Source organism: Eleutherodactylus coqui, chromosome 4 (genome assembly GCF_035609145.1).
Source record: "Eleutherodactylus coqui strain aEleCoq1 chromosome 4, aEleCoq1.hap1, whole genome shotgun sequence".
In the NCBI taxonomy this organism is placed as follows: Eukaryota; Metazoa; Chordata; class Amphibia; order Anura; family Eleutherodactylidae; genus Eleutherodactylus; species Eleutherodactylus coqui.
Genome location: NC_089840.1, coordinates 65,235,240 through 65,260,157, shown reverse-complemented (window position 1 = coordinate 65,260,157; position 24,918 = coordinate 65,235,240). Strand labels below are relative to the sequence as shown.

The window sequence follows — 24,918 nt, the reverse complement described above, 5'->3', positions numbered from 1 at the left end:
TGTATTTTGCACCTTTGTGTTTCATTCATTAATCACAATTAACTTGTTTTCTGCATTTTTATTTTCCCTTGTCCTGATTTCTCCCCTTCCCGGTCATTTGACCTTTTTTGGCTATCTGATGTGATCCTGAAATAATTCAGACACTGAAGACAAGTCTGGTAAGCCGGTGCTGCTGCAGGCGGGCGGGAGGGAGCGCAGCACCGATATTCTCAGGGACCTCAAGGGGCTTTTTGCCCCTACCTGGGAGCTGACCTCCCCTGCTGAAGGTAACATAGCTTAGCCAGTGCTACTTGCTTGATTTAGTGTGTTGGTGCTGTTGTGTAGCAGATTGGAGTGTGTCTGTGTGTTAGCTCTTTAAACTGTATTAAAAGTGTAGCTCCACCTTGTCGTCATTTCAGTATAATCCATGTCAAATGTGATGATATACTGCCTCCGGAGTTGTCAGTACTCTTCAACAATATCTGTTCCTTCTTCATTGCTGCAGTGTATTCACAAACCAAAACTCATTGCATAAGGCCTCCTTCACACAAACGACACAAAATCACTGCTTTACCATAATTTTGTAGCGCTACAAAGTCGCGTGACTTAGTAGCACTACTTTTGAGGATTTTTTGGGGGGTTGGGGTTTGAGTGGGGGAGGGTGGCTTGAAATATAAGCCCTACCCCGAAAATAAGCCCTAGCAGCAGGGGAAAAAATTATACATCGCCTTAGAAGCGCTGTCTTGCTCTGCTGCATCTTCTTCTTGGTCCCAGACACTGTTCTTCATCATCTCATTTGCCCAGGGATTAAAAAATACCCGCCTCCTGAAGCGCTGCCTCTGATTGGCTGGGCGCTGTGATGCTTAGCCAATCAGAGTCAGCGCTCGATGAACCAATCACCGCCATTAAATGATTCATCGAGCGCTCAGCCAATCAGAGGCAGTGCTTTCTGGAGGCGAACATTTTTCAATCCCCGGCCAGAAGAGATAATGAACAACAGTGTCGGGGACCGGGAGAAAGAGGCGCAGCGGAGCCGGACAGCGCTTCTAAGGTGATGTATGTGGGGTTTTTTCGTCTGCAGCTAGGGATTTGTTTGGGGCTATGACAGTAGGATTTCCTACTGTCAAAGTCGCATCGCATGAAATGCGTTTTTATGCGATGCAACAGAGAGGTAGGCTCCATAGGGAAGCATGGGCTACAAAACCTCGTGAGTCACGTGCATATCGTGAAACCCGCGAGGTTTTTGACTGGCAATGTCGCATGCTACAAAACATCACAATTGTGAAGGAACCCATAGGAAGGCATGAGCTTCACATGCACGCGATTTGTAGCATTGTTGCAACACTAGAAAATTATGCGAGTTTGTCGCTTGTGTGAACAAAGCCTAAGGGAAATCTCGAGCACTGTCAAGCAGGAGAAAAGGGATGGAATGGACTAGCAATGGTTATAGAACTCATGAAACTCACTAATTGACTGTCTTGGGGCTGAATGGAGTGTCCAAAGTTTGTGCTGACTTTGTTTCAGTTGGTGGCACTGTTTCCTGTAGACGTTTAGTTACAGCATGACAAAAACTGAAAAATGAGGCGCCCCCTAGGGCATTATCATCTGATATCAATATAAGATCTTCAAGGATCTTGGGATGGAACCACTGAACCAATTTAGGTTGGGCTTATATGGTCACCACACTTTGAGACAACTTGTATCCTCAAGATAGGTCATCAATACTAAATCGCCAGGTACCCGTGACTCGGGATCCTCAGTGATCAGCTGATCATCCAGCCTGTTGTGCAGCGGGGCCGGACATCATCATCCAAGTTGGAGCAGGAAGCCTTCTGTAATTCTTCCAACACTTCTGGCTCCTACACTGCAATGAAGAGCCAGAAGTGTAATGGGAGGCAGCACTCCCATTGATTTTAATGGGAGTGAAGCCGTCTTTTAGACTTTCTGCTTCAACCCTGATGACAACGGATAGCTCTGCTGCTTTGACAGAGGGACGATCATTTAGCTGATCACCAGGGATCCCCAGTGGTGGGTGCCCAGCGATTAAATTATTGATGCCCTATCATAGGTCATCAATAGTATTTACCTGGAAAGCCCCTTTTAATGTGACATCCAATGTTATAAATAGTAAAACTGAAAAACCTTTACCTAAAATTACATTTTTTTTTTTAGTGGAGGAGGTTGATGACTCATGCTGGCCATAGAAATCTCTAGATAGGGGAAGGAGAAGCTGTCACAGAGACCTAGCTGCTGCTAATAGTGACTTACTGTGTTACAACTACTGGAATCATATTTACGCTGCTCAATACTGCTGTATAATGTCCGTTAGGATGATGGTTTGTCTCTGTGTGCTGCAGAGAGCAGAATCTGCTGTTTTCTCCATGTACAGGGTATGGGGACATTCATAGCCGCAGTCTCCACCCACCAGGTCAGGGAACACTGAGAATTAGAGCTGCAGCCTGCAGAGGGAAAAATGCTGATTAAATACAGGATACAAGTCCTATAATGGCCAGAAATAGTGTTGTTCATCACGTACACACGGCAGCTTATTCTAGAAAGTCTTCTAAAAGTGCGGTAAGCTTCAAGGTAGGCACAACACTGAGGCGCTTTTCAAGGCATTTTCCCATTTTCAGCTGCTGTACGATTATGGAGTTCTAAAAAGTTGTTATTAGTGGGAACGACGCGTTTCAGTCCTGACCGGAGATCTTCGGCAGGTATCATGTACATCGAGTGGGTTATGTGAATACTCTGCAGCAGTGACATTGCCGTTAAAAAGTAGTAAAAGGACGTTGCAAGGGATAGATGCCTAAAATAAACCTGAGTAGTCCCTATACACAGGATATACGGCAAGGTGGGGCTTCACTTTATAGTGGCTTTGCTTTGGTTTAGAAAAGCCTTTTAGGAAGGAAAATGCATTTGTCTGTAAGACTAATAGATTGTGATTAGAGGTGAGCGAGCATACTCGTTAAGGCGATTTACTCGAGAGAGCATCGCCTTTTTCGAGTACCTGCTGGCTCGTCCCTGAAGAGTCGGGGGCGGCGGAGGGGAGCGGGGTGGAGACTGAGAGAGATCGATCTCTTTCCCTCCCGATCCCCTCTGCAACCCCCCGCTCACCCCCACGGCCTCCCCCGAATCTTCAGGGATGAGCCAGCAGGTATTCGAAAAAGGCGATGCTCTTTCGAGTAAATTGCCTTAACGAGTATGCTCGCTCATCTCTAGTTGTGATATAAAATACCTGGGTGTGTCCATATACTGTTAGTGTGTGAATATAGCTGTAAGGGCAGGGCACACTTACATAGCAGCTTTATTGTCAGATCCCTACAATACTCCTACCGGTAGTGATAGTGTGGGAATCCAGACCACCAATCCCACCCCCCACCCCCCATGTGTGCGTAAGACCACTTTATATGCTGTTTGCAGTGTCTGTGCATCGCATGTGCTTCTCTTGACGTTTAATTACTTGCTGTCTTTTAGTTTGCTGTTCCTTTGTTTGTTTCTCATTTGTTTTAATCATTCATTGTTTTAATGTCATTGTCGTGTTTTACTTTATTACCCTTCCATTGATATACAAGTGCTTTATGACAAGCTCAGAGGTGGGTGAATAATAACATATGTGTCTCTGTTTAAACCTTGTGCCTGTGTATGTTGTCATTGTTCGGCCTTGTTCAGACGTCAAGGATTCTACGCCTAAATCCTGACACAATCGACTGACGTGCCGCGGTTAAAGGGGTTGTACCAAAATCTAAAGTTATCGCCTATGCTGTAGACATCTTAATGATCAGTGGAGTCTGATTTCTGGGGCCTCCATTGATCCTGCGGCGAGGGGTCCTGACAGTCCCACGTCAAGGAACCGGCAAGTCACACATACACACCACTGTTCCATTGATTTCAAGTGCCAAGTGCTGTGGATGGGGAATAACTTTATATTTTGGTACAAGCCCTTTAATACACTATCCTACCAATAGTAATTGGATGCCTTAGCAAGAGTCATAGTACTATTTATGTACATATGTTAATACTCAGTGGGGCTGCTTTGGCCCTAATGACATCAGATACTCACCGGGGTATACTGTCTACTAATGGCTGATATGCTTCAGCCGGTATTTCACTCCATTCATCCTGCAAACTTCTGCTGAGTTCTCCCAAGATGCATTAGCCCGTCTACAATGGTGCAAGGAGTGTCTGTGGGATAGTTGAGCAATGGAAGAACAGTCTATAAAGTGATGATTCACACTACTCCATCTTCACATCAGATGGACAAACCTGGGTGTGAAGGATGCCTGGGAACGCATTTTGCCAGAGTTTGTTGTGCCAAAGTAGAAAGGAGGTTCTGTTATGGTCTAGGGATGGTTTACATCACGTGGTCTTCGTCCATTGGTTGTTGTAGCAAGGATGGAGGTGTACCCTGACATTCTAGACAATAATGTGCTGCCAACAATGTGACAATACTCTGAGAATGGTCGGCAATATTTCCAACATGACAACGTGCCTGGTCACACATCCAACACTGTTTTACACTGATTTGAGGATATGGATGTTCCACGATTGGACTGGCTTTACAGTCCCGGTCTGAACCCTACTGAACATCTCTGGGATAAACTGGAACGTCGGGTCAGGAAATATGAACAGCATCCATCATCTTTGAGAGTATTCACCAGATGTTTGTGGGATGAATGGAAGGAAATACCAGCTGAAGTGCATCAGACATTAGTAGAAAATATGCCACGGGGAGCATCCAATGTCATTAGGACCAAAGGAAGCTCCGCTAAGTATGAACATATGGAAATAACTACTACTTTTTAATCCTTGCTCATCTCTCCAACTACATTTGGTAGGATCGAGTACAAGTGAGTAATATATCTCATACCTGATGCAGCGAACTAATTATAAAATCCACCGCATGTTCATTATTGCTGCTAATTCTGTATGGGAGATCCGCAGATTAGAGCCATTGAATTACAATGTGTTAATCCGCATTGCCATCCACTGGCATGTCAGTAATGGAAATCCAAGTCTCAACTTCTGATTTCTTGAAAAATCGCCGTCCGGTTTGCTTCTGGTGAATGTAACACCTGTGACTGTAGCCTGGGATTAGGTTCTTGTCTGCGTATCACATGTATCTAGTTTCATCCACCATGTGATAGAAGTCTGTCTTCACCAGACAAGAAAATATTGCATGCGGCTTATGGCGTCCCATCCACTATACTCTCTCACACTTAGTGACATGGAAATAGAACGGAGAGGTGAATTTCTGCAGGTTAGATAAATAATGTGATCGAGCAGAAATTGGCAACAAAATTCCATTTACTGGAGTTGTGGGGCGTTGTATTTGGTATGCAATGTTCTGGGAGTCAGTATATCAAATAGAAAGAAGTCAGCTGACCTATTCTTTAATTCACAGGAGTGCAAGGAACCCCCAGCGGCCTGCTGGTAATTGTGTTACTCCAAAATGACTGCACTTCCTTAAAAATGTAGCTTTTATGTCTTAATCCATAAAAACCATTTCCATGGTGTGTGTATTATGGCGCTACGGTAAATACATCGTGATTTTTCCGGATTAAGATATAAAAGCTACATTTTTAAGGAGGTGCTGGGATTTTATGCATTCATTCTGGAATGTTCTGGGCTTTTAGATAGAGATGAGAAAGAAAAATAATCAGGTAAGAGAGTGAAGTGTGCTTGTAAAGAGTTACAGTTGCAATAAAGGTATATTTAAAGGGAACCTGTCAAGAACTTTGAGCCACATAAACTATGTTATGAGATTTAAAGGCGAGGGTGGTGGGAGGGTGATGCTTTTTTAATTTTTTCTAAATATACCGTATATACTCGAGTATTAGCCCATCCGAGTATAAGCCGAGTCAATAAGTTTTACCACAAAAACCTGGTAAAACCTATTGACTCAAGTATAAGCCGAGCTATACTCCAGTATATACTAGGTAAAGAAAAAACGCAGTACTCATCTCACAACCAACGTCTGTGTCCCTGGCGGGATGGTCTCCCCGGCGGTGCGGCAAGCTTCTTCAGACTTCTCCCCACTGTCATCTCCCTGCCAATCACAGCCCGCGCTCGATCCAATCACAGCGCTTACTTACACAGCGCTGACGGCGGGGAAATTCAAAGCCAAGCAGGGAGATGACAGCGGGGAGAATTCTCAAGTAGCTTGCAGCACCGCCGGGGAGACCATCACACCGGGGACACAGACGCCGGCTGGGACGTGAGTATCACATTTTTTCTTTAATTTAGTATATACTCGAGTATAGCTGGGGGAGGGGGTGCGACACACAGACGCAGGCTGGGAGGTGAGTATTGCGTTTTTTTTGTTTTTTTTTTACCTCACTCGAGTATAAGCCGAGGGGGGCTTTTTCAGCATAAAAAAAAGATGCTGAAAAACTAGGCTTATATTCGAGTATATATGGTGCTCACTGGGTCCCCTGTTCCAGTATTGTGCCCCCAAGAAATCCACTTGTGCACAGAGTTGGACTCTTTTTAGAAGGCTCTGTGCACACACACATCTCTCATTGACCTCTATGGGAGAGCTCTTGCAGAGCCTTCCAAAGAGTCATGCTAGGCGCATGCTGATTTCTTGGGAACACAGTACTGGACCGTGGAGCACGGGGAGTATAAAAAGCAGCTCCCAGGACCCTCTACATAGTGTACGGGGCTCCAAGGTCCTGACAGGTTCCCTTTAAAGTGAGCCATATAAAATAAAGTAATGCATGTATAAGTGCATGTAAGTTCCAGGGTTCAATTGTTATACTTGCAATTCCCCCTCACTCTGCACCCACTAACCTGCCACTCACTGCATCGGGCAGGCACACATAATGAAGTAGTCTTCATTATATCTCCACATGCAAGTAGTCCCCTTGAGCCTTGCAGGGAAACAAGGAAACAGGGAAACTACACCCCAGAACTTGTGCACTAATTACTTTATGGGGCTTTGTGGTGTATATAGAGACTTATTTTCAGTCAGTGCTCCATCGGGGTAAAAAAAGTTATGTATGCAATTAGCTCTTTTCCAAAAGGAAGTAGACTGCTTCATAACAGCCAAACCAAGGACTCCTTTAAAAGGCAGAGGGACTTCACACGGCTGTTTTGGTGTTCTTGGCCCTCATTGGTACAAGCAGGGTACACAGCTCTGAGGGATACTGCTTCTCATTGAAGGGACACATTTGGAAGTCATCAGATAGTATGACCAGTGCCGTGATAGGTGACAGACTGTAATAACTGTGCTATGCTGTTATAGTGATGAGGTGCAATATTGGCCACACCTTGGGTTCGGTATATTGGACCCTTCGTGTAAGTGTTTGAAATATGGCATGAAACTCTACTACAGCTAATTGTATCTAGGCAAAAAGAGAGGTAAAACGTGTAAAGGCTCATTTTCATGCAACGATTATCGCTTAAACAATGTCTTTTGAGCGACAGTCGTGTAAATGCTACCATCGTTTACTTTTCAGCCGAAGGATGATTTTTAGATGAGCATAAAATCCATCCTTCGGCCAGAGTGCTGATAGCATAAACCGCATACTGTGTTCACCACAGGAGTGCTGATTAAATTGTATTTAGCTTGCAGCCCCGCAGCAGAACAAAGAAGTTGTATGTAGAGAACAGATCACCTGCTGTTCTCTGTATACAGCTCCTGGAGGCTCCATTACATGCAAATGAAAGCAATAAGCTGTTAATGGGCATTAGTGCCCATTAGCAATTTATGCAAAAATGATCGCTAAAGCTGTTAATCTCCCTATCTTTTGAACAAGTTTTGAGCGATCATCTTTGCTTGTAAATGGGCTTTAAAGCCCCGTTCCACATCCGTATTTGGGTTTTCATTTCCTTGTTCTGTCATGAGAGCAAGAGAATGGAACCCTGCAGAGAATGGACCTGGCCGATGATGGAACCGAACAGCATTCGATGGACCCTATTGACTGAAATGGGGTCTGTCTGACTTTTGTCATACCCTCTGGCATTTTCCTAGATGAAATGGCGCAGCACGCCGTACTAGTTTCCAGCATGTTTGGGCAGATCTGTGCCGGAGGCCACAAACGAAGCTTCCAGTGCAGATGTGACAGAGCTGAAGAATTGCATAATAAAGTTTTCCTTTCTAGATCCAAATCTTTTGGGGTGACGTTTCTATAAAGTATTGTTCACAAAGAATCTCACTAAAATGTTTTTCATCTTCTTTTTTGGAAACAGATATGAAAGAAGCGAAAGCCCCCAGCCCTTCCCTCACTCGCCAGTACAGCATTGAGACCGATCGGGTATCTAAGGATTTTATTGAATTTTTAAAGACCTACCATAAAGCGGGACATGATGTCTACAAACAGTGCAAAGTCTTCTTAGAAGCCGTACACCACAAGAAGGTATGTCTTTGTCCTTGACACGTTCATTCTGTTTATTTTAGGCAGTGACGTTAATACATAGCCAGTACATTTACCACTCAGTCCTCACAATTTCCAGCCAGAACGTACAGATGTAGCAGATTTTAACTTCGCTGCGATAACTTGTCACAAAAAGTTATATTAAAGTACTAAAAAGCTATCATACGCTTAACATAGCGAAAGCTATTGAAATAAAAGCCCCACCCCAAAAATAAGCCCTAGCTAGCTGCATTAAAAAAACAACAACAAAAAAACATACATCACCTTGGAGGCGCTGTCTGGCTTCACCGCACGTCTCCTCAGATCTCCGGCAGACTTTCTTGTAGTTTTCCCTTAGCACTTTTTGGTCAGGAGTTTGAAAAGCCCCACCTCCAGGAAGCACTGGCTGCCGGCAAGGAACTTCTATGGAGCTGAGAGAGGCGAGGATCATCTTTTATGTTTTTGCCATGGGGAAGCTATTTGCAAATAGCAGTTCTCCGAGAATCCCTTTTAAGCCCTTAGTGACGGCCCCATAGTGTTTTTACATCCTACCGTTGCAGGACGTGTATGCAGGGAGCTAGCGCCACTATCTCCCTCCATGCAGCGCGGGCGTCAGCTGTGTATTACAGCTAACACCCGCTGGCAATAACCGCAATCGGCCGTACGGCCAATTGCAGCTATTAACCCTTTAAATCCCCAGCTATTAACCCTTTAAATCCCCAGCTATTAACCCTTTAAATCCCCCGAACGATGTTCAGGGGGTACGGCCCCCCCAGCGGTGAGATCGGGGAAGCCGTGCAGATGTCATGGCAGCCGGGGGCCTTCAAAAAGGCCCCAGGGCCGCTTTGGGAGACTGCCTATCAAGCCATCCTGGTGGGGTGGCTTGATAGACTGCCTGTCAAAAAGCAGTATGACGTAATGCTATAGCATTACGTCATACTGCAGGAGCGATCAAAGCATCGCTGGTTGTGGTCCTCTAGGAGGACTAAAAGAAAGTGTAAAAATAAGATTAATAAAGTTTTAGTAATCATTTAAAAAAAAAAGTAATAAAAGTAATAAAAAAAAACCTTTTGCCATATTTGCAATAAAAAAATCAAAATAATAAATCAAAAATACATGTTTGGTATCGCTGCGTCAGTAAAAGTCCGATCTATCAAAGTAATGCATTATTTAGCCCGCATGGTGTACGTTGTCCGGAAAAAAAAAAACGCCAGAAATGCACTTTTTTGGTCACCATGTCTTCCAGAAAAAATGTAATAAAAAGCGATCAAAAAATCATTTGTACGCAAAAATGATATCTACGGAAACGACAGGACATACCGCACAAAACGAGCCCTCACATAGCTATGTCGACAGAAAAATAAAAAAGTTATTGTGCGCAGAAAATGGACACAGAAAATTATTTAAAAAAATTAAATATCTTAAAAAAATACAAGTTTGGTATTGTAGTAATCATACGGACCCATAGAATATAGTTATCGTGTCATTTCTGTTGCAGTTTGTGCGCCATAGAAACAGAACGCAATGAAAGATGGTGAAATGTCTTTTTTTTCCCATTTCTCTCCACTTAGAATTTTTTTTTAAAGTTTTTCAGTACATTATAAGATACAATAAATAGTACCATTGAAAAATACACCTCGTCCCGCAAAAAACAAGCCCTGATACAGCGACATCAATGGATAAATAAAGGAGCTATGATTTTTTAAAAGAGAGGAGGAAAAAACAAAAATGGAAAAAAGCTCAAAAGAGACAAAAGCCAGGATGAAACCTGGGCGGCAGCACAGGGGAGAGTATGTGAGGTCTCCGTCTTAGTGTCTGTCCCGGTCAGTCTTTTACATTAGATAGAAAATCTCCAGCGCTTCTACCCACTGACCGGGACGGAAACTTTGTGAAACAGGGACCAAAGAGGTTTTCCATCTCACATCTTCTCCCTTAACCCCTTGAGTGGCACGCCCGGAAATTTTCCGGGACAAGTTCCACTGCTCATAGTGACATAGCCCGGAAGATTTCCGGGCTATGTATCACTATGGGTGCTGCAGAGCACAATGTCACAAGCTGTGACAGTGTGCTCTGCCTGCACAGACCCACAGATAACAAAGCAAGGGCTTTGAAAAACCAGCAGAAGATATTGCCGATATGCCGGCAATCCCCTGCTTTGTTTACAGGTTGCCATAGAGACCATCGGCTTGTCAGAAGCAAGCTGATGGTCTCTGTGGCAGCGAGAGCTGGTGCTTGGCTGTCAGAGGACAGCTAGGTACCTGCTCTTAGAGCAGACATCAGAGAAAACCTCCGATCTCTGCTATGTTAACCCTTTACATGCTGCAGTCTATGTGACTGCAGCATGTAAAGGGCTGTCACCATCGGACCCCTGGAATGTGATCAGGGGGTCCTGATGGGTCCCTGTGGAAGTCCCCTAAAGGGACAAAAAAAAAAAAATTTAAAAAAAAAAACAAAAGTAAAAAAATTATAAAAACACTTGTCTCCCTTTACTTTGTAAAAAATCAAAAATACAATCACACATGTGGTATCCATGTGCGTCGTAATGACCCAGAGAAGGAAGTTAATACATTATTTAACCCCTTAATGACATGGCCCCTTTTTTTCTTTTTTCCCCATTTCTTTTTTTCCTCCCCCCTGTTTAAGAAATCACAACTTGTCCCGCAAAAAACAAGCCCTTATATGGCCATGTCAATGGAAAAATGAAAAAGTTATGGCTCTTGAGATGCAACTGCAAAATTAGTTGAAATTCAATGATTAGACCATTTTAGAAAACCTGCCCTGGTGGGCACGACAGAGTGGTAGGAAACCCGCCACTCAAGGGGTTAAGGTGCCTCCTGGTTTCCATCCCAAGTAGTTTTTTGCAAAGAAGATGGAAACCAGGACGGAACCAGCGCCGGTTTCACCAAGTGTAATGTAAACCAGCAGAAGTTCCATATGTGTATACATTGTCCTGTTTTTCTCTTTCTTTCCAGGAGTCAAATATTGATGAGCTCTCCGAGTTCACCCAGGACTTTTACCAGAACACCGCGGACAAGCTGCAGATGTACTGGAAAGGTAATGTTATCCTTCCCGTCTCCGAATGACGCAGCACAACTTCCTATTCTCCAACAACAAGACTGAGGTTGCACTGAATTAAGGGCTTCATGATTTGTTTCACTTGCTGCTTTGCTGTGATTTCCATAGGATGAGGTTTAATTAGCTTATATCTTACTGTATTACTCCATTTCTTGGGTAACTCATTATGATAGATGCTAATAGTTTGTGGCTAATGTCACTGGATATGCATAGTCATGACTCATTTGACTACCGTGTTAACACATTAGTATTCCAGGTCCAAAATGACACTACTTCCATGGTGTCCTTCTAAGGGTACGTTCACACATAGTGAAAAATCCATCAGTTTCTGCTCCAAAGACCATGTCAAAATATGTAGCATCGTTGTGGATTTTGGTGCAGATCTGCAGCAGAATTCACCCCTTCAATTTAAAAAGTGGATCCACATCAAAATCTGCACCAAATGGTGCAGATTTTGATACTCTTTTTGTACAAATCTGCACCAAAATCTACAGCACAAAATATATAGCTGATTTTGATGCGGCTCCAAACCAAAATCTGTAACGTGTGAACATACCCCAAAGGGTACTTCTACATTGAATGGCTTTCAAGCATTTTTGTGTCCAACAGCTGTCCCAATGATTATCGTTCCTGTGCTATCACATAGGAGTGATAATTGCATTGAATGGTGGCGGATCTCTTTCGGACGCCGCCCTCCATTCAGAGTAAGTGTACTTTTTACACCGTCCAATAGTCGCCTGAGTAATTGCTCAAAAGAGCAATAATTATGGGTGGCTGCTGTCCTGTGTGAACGCAGGACCCGACAGAACAAGTGAGCGAGAATTTCTTCGCTTGTTGGAGTCACTTGGTATTATAGCTCACTAAAAATGAAGTGACTGTCGGCCCATTTAACCCTTTCCAATCCACTGTCTGACATCTGAAGACATTATGATTTAAGGCTGTACAGCTCCGATGTTGGAAGACGTCCGTCGGGGTTCTCTTACTGTATATTGCCAGCCTCTCTGCTGTCAGAGCCTATCCAACGTGTCACCTCATGCAGTACTGGATTTAGCCAGCACATAGCGCCGTTGTATAACGGCAGAAAAAGAGTAAGCCCCCTAGGAAAACAAGGATACAAATTGGATTGGAAAGGGTTAAATGGGCAGTGGTTCATCTATGACTGCCTGCCTGTTTACTCTGAATGGAGGCGGGCGTCCGGAAGTTATTTACACAGGAAACAGGAATGATAATCGTTTGGACGGCTGTCCTGTGTAAAAGTACCCTAAACAGACAGTCGTTCACAGATGAAGAACTGCCTGCTTATACGAATCGATAGTTGCTTGGCTTTAGATGATTTATGCTGCGGAAGCTAGAATAACATGCAGATGTTACATAGACTAGATATATGATATAGTATAAAAAACAAGTCCAGAACTGCCAGAGCTGGTGAAGTAGATTATATATATACAACCAGAAGTGCACGGAAGTGTAGTATTTTATGCCCCCTTCATACTGTGAAAGAAACCTGCATGTAATATTGAACACGTCATAATTTTAGATAAGATGCAAAGCAGGCACGATAGCCATAAGAGTGGCACGATGGGGGCGTAGATGGCGGCCAACATGGAAAGCCGCAAGTGAGGAGAGCTCTCCGGGGAAACTGCCAAAATCCGTATAAAATCCTGGCCTTCACGGACCTTTGATGCTTAAAACATCGCCTATGGACCCATAGATCCTGCAGGAACCATCGGACCGCAGCTGGGAGCAACTATACCCACCTAGCCCTTTCTACAAGACCGCGGGCCGGGACGGAGGTGAGGCCGCGCCAACGCCCTGCTACCCTTCCCGCCCGCCGCCTGCCGCTGATCTCGCTGACCCCCTGCCTACACACCGGACCGTCCTCCTTCACCCCCTCCAAGACCCTTGACTTACCGGAGCGCCGCGTCCACTCCGGACCGCTTCTCCTTCATCTCCCCTGCTGCCGCCGGCTGGCCGCGACCCTAGCGGGGTGGAAGCTCCCGACCCGGACCTTAACCTGAGGAGCGGTGCGGTCCGCCTCCTTGCACCGTGAGCCGAGCCGCCGCGGTGCAACCCGAGCCGCGGCCGCGGCGCCGGCCGCTCCACCGCATCCGATCCTCCGCTGTCGGTGCTCCGTGCTCGGCGGTGAGCCGAGACGTGCCTGCTCCCCCTGCGATCGGGGAGCCCGCCCTCTAGCCTTTAAGTAGGAGCCTCCTGGTACCGGTCCCTGACCGGAGTCACGAGCTGTACAGGCGCTTGTCTCCGGACCACGTAGGCATCCCCCAGCAGCTGACGGGAGAACGAAACACCCTCCCCCCTCCTTGGACGGGGAGCGCGGCCGGCCTTTCAGCTCCCGGGGCTCGTTAACCACCGCTGCATCTGCGTGGGGGGCCGCGGCTTGCTCAGCCGTTCCGCTGCCCATAACACCATACCGGCGGCGCCGATTGCTCCACGAAGCGCTGACTGGCGACCGGACCGCGGCGCTCGGCCCTCTTAGGACTTCAACACGTCAGAAGACCCTGTCCTGTCCTCCGGACCCGGCCCAGCGGAGCCGGCAGCGGAATTGTGAGTAACCTGCGGGGGCTGGGGGACAACACATCTGCCCAGTATCGTCTCTCTTGGGAGCGATATATTGGGCAGTCAGCCCAGAACTCTACAACCCGTTCTAACCCCAGCCGCCCACACCTCCACGTATATATTGATGTCCTGGAGGGGGAGAGAGGAAAGGACTGCCTAAACACCTCCAAAATCCATACGGACCCCGGTCCATCTGACCATTAAAGGCGTCCCCCATATTTTGAATTGTACGCCTGAGGCGCCTGGACGGATCGGTGCCGCCTTTGATAGGTGGTGTCGCCACGCGAGATTGGCGTGGTCCCCCTACCTCTCTAACGACCCCAAACCAGATAAATCCTGCATGGTTGCAGCCCAAACTGCGGGAGCATTACTTTCTAACAGACACTATAGCTGCATAACCCACAAAGGCTCTACAGTTAACAACATCTAAGACTCTAAAAAAATCGCACTAAATCGCTAAAACCGCCACCTGGCTTCTACTACAAACAACAGCCTTGATATTTCTCATACTGCACTACATCAGGCAGGAGAAGACAAAGACCCATATTCTCTAACAGCAGTCTCAACTATACACCCATTCAGACCCTACAGCCAAAATATCTAAAACCTATAAGGAAAGCATCAATTTGCTAGTATAGTCAGCTAACCCACCTCACAATAGTTGACTTAATATCCTCCATCATGAGCACTCGGGCTAAAAGCGGGTCGGCTACCGATAAGCTGAAAGAATACGCCCGCACTGAGACCCCCGAGCATACCCCCAAAGCGGCACGACCTGCTCAGATGAGAGAGCCCAATGACGAAACGGGACACCCCTCAGAACCGACCATGCGACAAATCCTAGACGCAATAAACATTTGCAAATCCTCGCTTACCAACAAAATAGAAGAAATAAAATCTGATGTCTCCCTGCTACAGCAAGACCTACAGAACATGCGAGGTAAAATACAGGAGATGGAAGACCACATATCCAACGCAAAAGACTCCCTACGCCCGCTTTCCGCGGCCGTCAAAAAAGCCACACGAGCCACAGAATTCTGCCAGTCCAAAATGGACGACTTGGAAAACCGGTCACGCCGCAATAATCTCCGTATAATAGGCCTACCCGAAAGATCAGAAGGACCCCATCCAGAAACATTCACTGAAAACCTGCTAAAAACCCTATTGGGCGACGACACCTTTTCCGCTCAACTTACAGTGGAAAGAGCCCACCGGGTCCCAGCAAAACCGCCACAACCGGGAGCTCCCCCGCGTCCATTCCTAGCAAGGATCTTAAACTGCAGAGATAGAGACACCGCACTGCGCCAAGCTAGGCTGAAGGGACCATTAAAATACAATAATGCAACAATCTCTATATTCCCGGACTTCTCCGCTGAATTACAAAAACAAAGAGCCACCTTCACAGAAGCAAAAAGAAAACTTAAAGGGGTTGTCCCGAGGCAGCAAGTGGGTCTATACACTTCTGTATGGCCATAATAATGCACTTTGTAATGTACATTGTGCATTAATTATGAGCCATACAGAAGTTATAAAAAGTTTTATACTTACCTGCTCCGTTGCTGGCGTCCTCGTCTCCATGGTGCCGACTAATTTTCGCCCTCCGATGGCCAAATTAGCCGCGCTTGCGCAGTCCGGGTCTTCTGCAGTCTTCTATGGGGCCGCTCGTGTAGAATGCCGGCTCCGTGTAGCTCCGCCCCGTCACGTGCCGATTCCAGCCAATCAGGAGGCTGGAATCGGCAATGGACCGCACAGAAGCCCTGCGGTCCACGGAGACAGAGGATCCTGGCGGCCATCTTCAGCAGGTAAGTATGAAGACGCCGGACCGCCGGGATTCAGGTAAGCGCTGTGCGGGTTGTTTTTTTAACCCCTGCATCGGGGTTGTCTCGCGCCGAACGGGGGGGGGGGTTAAAAAAACAAACAAAAAACCCGTTTCGGCGCGGGACAACCCCTTTAAGGGACGAAACATCCCATACTCTATGGCATATCCAGCCCGCCTGCGCATCGTAACTCAAGGAAAAGTGATCTTCCTCCAATCCCCCGCTGAGGCTATGGAATGGCTGGATATGCACCCAGAGCCATCGAAGGACAATTGACCCCGCCGCATTTATAGAAGGACTTGAGCCTAGTTATAATCCAAGCGGCTGATACCCCCCTGACTTATAGATGGTGAAATGCAGGACCAGGGCATTTCCAAACCGCCTTTGGGACCTAGCGAATAGATACCAACCTCTATAGGCCACCGGGATACTTCTTTCTTTCCCCCCCCTAACAATATAACATCTGCTACTTCTAAATAGATTGTAGCTAAACTGTTTTGTAAATTTTCCATATATTGATTTTGACATCCATGCTGAAATTTAAGCGGGATGCCAAAAGTTAAAAGTTTAAACTGTTGTTCACTGCTCTGTATTAATATTTTTTGCAGGTCTGCGCTAACACAACTCTTTCCCCCATACATGCCAACAACCTTTCCCCCTCCCCATTCTATGGGTATAGATGTAACACTTATAGAACCTACCCACGTAATCAGATATGTCCCTAAAATGCCTTAGTTGGAACGTCCGGGGTCTGGGAACTGCGCTTAAACGAAGGGCAGTCTTTTCATACATTAAGCAAATCAATCCACATATTGTAAGCTTACAAGAGACCCACCTCACTAAAGAAAGGGCTGATACTTTGGCGAAACCATGGGTACAGTGGATAGCCCACTCCTTTCACACCTCCTTTTCCAGAGGCGTCTCTGTCCTAGTACATAGGTCGCTACGCTGGAATCCTATTAATGTCCGTAGAGATCCCGAGGGGAGATTCATATTTATATATGGCGAAATAGATTCCAAACCCTATGTGATCCTGTCTATTTACAACCCCCCACACAGCAACCTCCATCTTCTCCAAACCGCTATAACATACGCACATCAATACCCACTGGCAGGGATAATATGTATGGGCGACTTCAATAAGGTAATGGACCCCAATATAGACAGATTCCACACACCTCCCAACATAACCCCAATTCCAAGCTCCTCCCTGAAGCAATTAATCGAAAGTGTCGGCTGGATCGACCTTTGGCGGTACCAACACAACGATACACGGGAGTTTACTTGTCATTCCCCGGGCTATAACGCGCTGACGAGGATAGATTATGTATTTACCTCTGCAGAACTGGCATTGTCCCTCTCTAACATTACTCACTGCCCAAGAGGCATATCCGACCATAGCCCTATATTACTAACATTGAAATTTCCCCAACAAAACATAGTCCCTACCTGGAGACTCCACCCATTCTGGTTGAAGCTGATCGGATCAGATGATCAAACACCCTTTCATATATCCCTTATTTTTAGATGCTCACAACGACAATACTCACCCTGCCCTGAAATGGGACACTCTCAAAGCTTACATTAGAGGATTTCTTAAGTCAGCTATTTCACATATTAAAAAGTCGACATCCCAAACCGACAAAGAGCTGGAGGATCAGACAATGGAGGCCGAAAAAACATATATAACTAACCCTACAGACGCCAACCAAATTGCCTGGCTCGGTCTGCTCCGCCTCCACAAACACCAGATACATGCCAAAACTAAGCGTAAATTATTTTTTACCAAACAACATTATTTTGAATTGGGAAACCAGTCCAGCCACTTACTTGCTAACCTCATTAGACGCAAAAACAACACTAACACGGTCCTTAAAATTAGGAACCAACACGGAGCGGAGCTGACCGATGCCGTATCCATTACAAATTGTTTTAGGGAATTCTATACTAACCTATATAGCTCCCTCTCCCAGAACACCCTGACAGACATTCTAAGTTACCTAGAGGACTTAAACTTCCCAACCCTGTCTGCGGAACAGGTTGAGCTCCTGGAAGCCCCAATCACATTAGAAGAGATTCAACAGACAATTCAGGACATGGCCCTCAACAAGTCACCCGGCCCTGATGGCCTCCCGATAGAGACGTACCGCAAATATAGCGAACAATTAGCCCCGCTACTATTGGAAACACTAAACCAGGCCCAAACAGATAAATCACTCCCGCCCTCATTCTATAAAGCCTCCATAGTGGTGATACTGAAACCGGGGAAGGACCCTATAGACTGTAGCTCCTATCACCCAATTTCATTGGTAAACACAGACTATAAGATCTTAACTAAAATCCTGGCTACCAGGCTGAATCGGGTAATCCTCTCCATCATCCACCCGGACCAGACGGGATTCATGCCAGGGAAGTCCACGACGATAAATATCCGCAGAGTCCAAACGGCTATCCAGCTGGGAAAGCAATACAACATGCCCTGGGCTCTGGTCTCATTAGACATGGCAAAGGCTTTTGACTCGCTGGAGTGGGTCTTTTTGGAGGCCTGTCTGGTCCGATTTGGATTTGGACCTATATTTCAACAATGGATTAAAATCATATATAAATCCCCGTGCGCAAATGTAATCGTAAATGGCATCCCGTCGACTGAATTTCAACTGGCAAGAGGCACCCGACAGGGATGTCCCCGGCCCTGTTCGCCATAGCCATTGAAGCTATAGCGATCCGCCTGAGAAGCACCCCCGAAGTGAAGGGCATTAAATGGGCAGACCTCGAGAGTAAAGTGGGAATATATGCGGATGACACAATACTCTTCCTATCGGACCCAATACACTCCTTCTCTCAAGCTATGGTTCACAAAGACAGATTCTCCTACTTTTCGGGACTGTATGTCAATTGGTCCAAATCAACACTCCTCTACACCGACCTCAACCCAAAAAAACCCTGTGTCACCAGGTACGGACTAAAACCGGTCTCATCATTTAAATACCTAGGGATATTCATGACACACGACCATAACAACGCCATAGCAGAAAACATAACCCCACTTCTAGACAATGTCAAACACAAACTGAAGAGATGGGCCAAGCTACCGCTCTCTGTAGCCGGACGCATAAATCTTATTAAAATGACTATCCAGCCCAAATGTTTATACACACTGCAACACATGCCGGTACGAGTCCCCAAGCGCTATTTCCAATCCTTAAATTCTCTTATCACATTTATATGGAACTCCTCCCGCTCCAAGCTAGGCCTGACCACATTACAAAGGCCCAAAGAACAAGCAGGAATGGCCCTCCCGGACCTTCGACTCTACTATCTGGCAGGACAACTGAGAAACATACGAGCTTGGGTACTGGACAAGGAACTGCCTATAGCAGATAAACAACTTGCAAAACAAGTAAAAGGCAATAATCTTCTAAATTTTTTAGAATTTCCAGAGTGCACCAACCCTGCCGACACAGTCCCGCTCCATAAATTAGCTCTTGGCGTATGGAGGGAAGTAAAGATGCTACAGCAATACAAAAACATAATACCCGAGCTCCCTCTTTGGGATAACCCGGGTCTTACTGCACTACACTCAGTCCCAGACCCACAATACTGGATGGCCCAGGGAGTACACACACTGGGCGACATATATACAGAAGAAACACTCCCTACATTCACACAATTACGCGACAGGCTACAATCTCCGCGGCTTCAGCTATTCCGGTATTTCCAGCTAAGACACGCATTAAATTCCCAATTCCCGCCCACTTCAACCCGCATATCCAAATTCCCCACAATCGGTATTCTCAAGTCCCAAGGACCTAAGGGACTAATCTCTGCCCTATACACGCACCTTCTCTCGGCCAAAATAGACCCCAACCCACCTCCAGTGTACGACAAATGGAAACAAGCCATCCCATCTCTTACACCTGAGGAATGGCAGGACATCTCTGAATCCCACCTGTCCGTCTCCCCGGCTATAAACAATAAATTAATTCAGCTATACATAATCCACCAAGCCTATCTCACCCCCAGTCGTCTACACCAAATGGGCAATACACCCTCAAGCTCCTGTCACAGATGCCGCCAACCAGAGGCGAACTTCTGGCATTTAATTTGGGAATGCCCACCAGTCAACGACTATTGGTCAAAAATAACCGACCTTACAAATTCACTATTACCGTCTCCATTAGCTGTTGACCTAGACCCCAAAGTAGCATTGTTCGGCCTGCTGGAAGAGGAGATGTGGCCACACTACACCCGCATCTTTCTTGAAAAAGCATTATTCCTGGCACGAAAAGTAATAGCTATGAGATGGATGGCCATTGAGGTCCCTTCGGTCTCACACTGGATCCAGCTGGTGAACACAGTCATCTCCTACGAAAAAATAATTTACCAAAACCGAGGCTGCCCAGCCAAATTTCACAAAATATGGGGGAACTGGTTAGACGCCCACTCTACCCTGTTAATGGAGTGAACCCTGAACCCCCACCACACAAACCACTCCCCGCCACCCCTTAACCAACCATAAGCCCTCCCTACCCCCCCCCTCTCCCCCTTCTTTCTCTTTTCCCTTTCCTACACTCCTCTTCCTTAATAAGAAGCGCCTACAGTCCTGCATTCTACCTCTATCGAAGCAAGAACAAAACAGAGCAAAGTTGTTTAAAAAGTTAAAAGTTTACCGTTGAAATTGTTTATACAACTTAAGAAATACAGCAGCGAGGCAGTATTGATTTATTCATAGCAAATTACATATGTATACCATATATCTAACACTGCTCTTATTATTTATCTGTAATCTGTATTTTGCAATGCACATGTTAATAAAAAAAACGAATTAAAAAAAAAAAAAGAGTGGCACGATAGCCACTAAGCAGGCACGATCACCATAAGACCGGCATGATAGCCACTAAGCAGGCACGATCGCCATAAGACCCGCACAATGGGCGTAGAACCTACCAATATGCAGCATGCCAGACTTTAAACCAGAGGAGCCAAACTGTCCACTACAGACTTACACTACCGTTCAAAAGTTTGGTGTCACATTGAAATGTCCTTATTTTTGAAGGAAAAGCACTGTACTTTTCAATGAAGATAACTTTAAACTAGTCCTAACTTTAAACAAATGCACTCTATACATTGCTAATGTGGTAAATGACTATTCTAGCTGCAAATGCCTGTTTTTGTGCAAAATCTACAAAGGTGAATAGAGGCCCATTTCCAGCAACTATCACTCCAGTGTTCTAATGGTACAATGTGTTTGCTCATTGGCTCAGAAGGCTAATTGATGATTAGAAAACCCTTGTGCAATCATGTTCACACATCTGAAAACAGTCTAGCTCGTTACAGAAGCTACAAAACTGACCTTCCTGTGAGCAGATTGAGTTTCTGGAGCATCACATTTGTGGGGTCAATTAAACGCTCAAAATGGCCAGAAAAAGAGAACTTTCATCTGAAACTCGACAGTCTATTCTTGTTCTTAGAAATGAAGGCTATTCCATGCGAGACATTGCTAAGAAATTGAAGATTTCCTACAACGGTGTGTACTACTCCCTTCAGAGGACAGCACAAACAGGCTCTAACCAGAGTAGAAAAAGAAGTGGGAGGCCGCGTTGCACAACTAAGCAAGAAGATAAGCACATTAGAGTCTCTAGTTTGAGAAACAGACGCCTCACAGGTACCCAACTGGCATCTTCATTAAATAGTACCCGCAAAACACCAGTGTCAACATCTACAGTGAAGAGGCGGCTGCGGGATTTTGGGCTTCAGGGCAGAGTGGCAAAGAAAAAGCCATATCTGAGACTGGCCAATAAAAGAAAAAGATTAAGATGGGCAAAAGAACACAGACATTGGACAGAGGAAGACTGGAAAAAAGTGTTGTGGACGGATGAATCCAAGTTTGAGATGTTTGGATCACAAAGAAGAACGTTTGTGAGACGCAGAACAAATGAAAAGATGCTGGAAGAATGCCTGACGCCATCTGTTAAGCATGGTGGAGGTAATGTGATGGTCTGGGGTTGCTTTGGTGCTGGTAAGGTGGGAGATTTGTACAGGGTAAAAGGGATTCTGAATAAGGAAGGCTATCACTCCATTTTGCAACGCCATGCCATACCCAGTGGACAGCGCTTGATTGGAACCAATTTCATCCTACAACAGGACAATGACCCTAAACACACCTCCAAATTGTGCAAGAACTATTTACAGCAGAAGCAGGCAGCTGGTATTCTATCGGTAATGGAGTGGCCAGCGCAGTCACCAGATCTGAACCCCATTGAGCTGTTGTGGGAGCAGCTTGACCGTATGGTACGCCAGAAGTGCCCATCCAACCAATCCAACTTGTGGGAGATGCTTCTAGAAGCGTGGGGTGCAATTTCACAAGCTTACCTCAACAAATTAACAGCTAGAATGTCAAAGGTGTGCAATGCTGTAATTGCTGCAAAAGGAGGATTCTTTGACGAAAGCAAAGTTTGATGTAAAAACAATGTTATTTCAAATACAAATCATTATTTCTAACCTTGTCAATGTCTTGACTCTATTTTCTATTCATTTCACAACGCATGGTGGTGAATAAGTGTGACTTTTCATGGAAAACACAAAATTGTTTGGGTGACCCCAGACTTTTGAACGGTAGTGTATATGCAGCCACCGACTCCACCCAGCCCAGATTGGGGAGGAGCGACTGCATGCAACTAAATCTGCAATGTTAACGATACCACAGAAGTCAGCCAATAGATGGGTGCGTCCTACAATACAGGATTACAACTCACACTGACATGGCAGTGGGTTGCCTTGTATCTAAACAGTGGGGCACACTGGCTGACATCTTGGGCTCCCCCAGAAGTCTATAGGAAACTGCATAAAGAAAATATTGATACACACTAATAAAATGTGTGTGTTAGTTAGCATTTTGGCCAAGATGCATAGGCTGACGGGCCAAAGGCAAGGCTACACGACGTATGTCAGAACCTACACTATCTCACTGTAAAGTAAATTAAATTAAAATCACAGAGGTGAGGGGGAACACAAAAACATATTTCACTTTACAGTGAGATAGTGTAGGTTCTGACGGACGCGGTCTGGCCTTGCCGTCGGCCCATCAGCCTCTGTATCTTGGCCAAAATGCTAACTAACACCCGCATTTTATTAGTGTGTATCATCTGTCAGTGTGAGTTGTAATCCTGCATTGTGGGACGCACCCATCTATTGGCTGGCTTCTGTGGTATCGTTCACATTGCAGACTAGGTTAGTCTGCAGTCGCTCCTCCCCAATCTGGGCTGGGTTCAGTCGGTGGCTGCATATAAGTCTGCAGTGGACAGTTTAGCTCCTCTGGTTTAAAGTCTGGCTTACGTCACAATTTTAAAATGACGGATTAGCTCCATAAGGTGAACCTGATCCTCACTTAGATTTACAAGCTATGGAGTTTCATCTGAGTTTCTCATGTTAAAAAATATATACATATCGCCATAATAAGACCATAATTACTGATAAAAAGTTAAGAGGGCAGCTATAAGCACCAATTCTCAGCTGTGTGCTGGAAGGCAAAATGCTATATAAGGTAGGTAACATAAGTGCATAGCATTGCTGATCAGTCAACCGCATACCTACCATTGATTGGAAGTTGGCAAATTGGTACTATACCTGCACATAGATAAGGCTTGTATAGGGTACCAATCACGCAGAGTGAGGTTCATATGTAGTGGTGCGTGTTTGGTCCAGGAGTGGTCAAAAAACACACCAACCTACAAGTTGGCACCATTTTTAATTGATTGTATAAAGTTAATTGAGTGTTGCACAGTTTTGCAATTAAAGATAGAGCTGCATGGTGACTTTGAGACGCCCATCACACTACCAGAGATTGCAGTATTGCCATACAACCTAAGGGCTTATTCACACGTCCGTATTTTGGCCGGGTTTTCACGCCCTGACGATATACGGTGTCCCTTTCTGCAGGGGGAGGAAGCGGGCCAGGCCGGTAGCAGTGCACTGAGCTCCCGCCCTCTCTCTGCCCTCCGCCACTATTTGCAGTGGGAGGGGGCGGGACGGGGCAGACCGTAGCTCTGCCCCCGTCCTAGCCCCTCCCATTGCAAACAGTAGCGAGGGGCAAAGAGGGGGCGGGAGCTCAGTGCACTGCTACTGGCCTGGCCCGCTTCCTCCCCCTGCAGAAAGGGACACCATATATCGGCCGGGGGTGAAAACGCGGCCAAAATACGGACGTGTGAATAAACTCTAAGGCTGGAGTTATGTGGAGACTTTGTAGGGCGACCTTCCAGTTTTAACTATGAAGCTGCAGTCCAGGTGAACTCTGTGAGTTGCACGCACCTGAGGGCACTCCGTGACTGCAAAGCTACGCTACAAAAAAATGTCTCAGTTTAGCTCAGGCCTAATGTAAATGCAAGTGTGTCACAGCCATAGTACCCATGTAGCCCCAACTTAAAGCACATGGCTAGTAACAATCAATTAAAGGGGTTGTCCCGCGCCGAAACGGGTTTTTTTTTTTTTTTCAAACCCCCCCCCGTTCGGCGCGAGACAACCCCGATGCAGGGACTGAAAAAAAGAACAGCACAGCGCTTACCTGAATCCCCGCGCTCCGGTGACTTCTATACTTACCGGTGAAGATGGCCGCCGGGATCCTCTACCTCCGTGGACCGCAGCTCTTCTGTGCGGTCCATTGCCGATTCCAGCCTCCTGATTGGCTGGAATCGGCACGTGACGGGGCGGAGCTACACGGAGCCCCATAGAGAACAGGAGAAGACCTGGACTGCGCAAGCGCATCTAATTTGGCCTTTAGGCCATTTTAGACGGCGAAAATTAGACGGCAACCATGGAGACGAGGACGCCAGCAGCGGAGCAGGTAAGTGAAAAACTTTTTATAACTTCTGTATGGCTCATAATTAATGCACAATGTACATTACAAAGTGCATTATTATGGCTATACAGAAGTGTATAGACCCACTTGCTGCCGCGGGACAACCCCTTTAACTTCTTACAATCGATTTGCAAAGTGCACAGACTTCCATTCATTCCGTTTATCTATGACTGAGGAACCTGCTCTACAGATCTGCCATAGACTTTAATGAGGTTCATTAGTTTCTAGGTAGATATTCTTGCTCGCAATTGTGTAACCGATGTGT

General features: G+C 45.8%; 1 protein-coding gene across 1 annotated transcript in view; it reads left to right on the top strand.

Annotated features, from left to right (window-relative positions):
- RABGEF1 (RAB guanine nucleotide exchange factor 1) overlaps positions 1-24,918 on the top strand; it is a 45,844-nt gene that overhangs the window by 13,712 nt on the left and 7,214 nt on the right. Inside the window, exons 4-5 of the mRNA XM_066599608.1 lie at positions 8,170-8,336; positions 11,306-11,387. Of these exons, the coding sequence (XP_066455705.1) occupies positions 8,170-8,336; positions 11,306-11,387 (249 nt within the window). The remainder of the gene's footprint in view (positions 1-8,169; positions 8,337-11,305; positions 11,388-24,918) is intronic.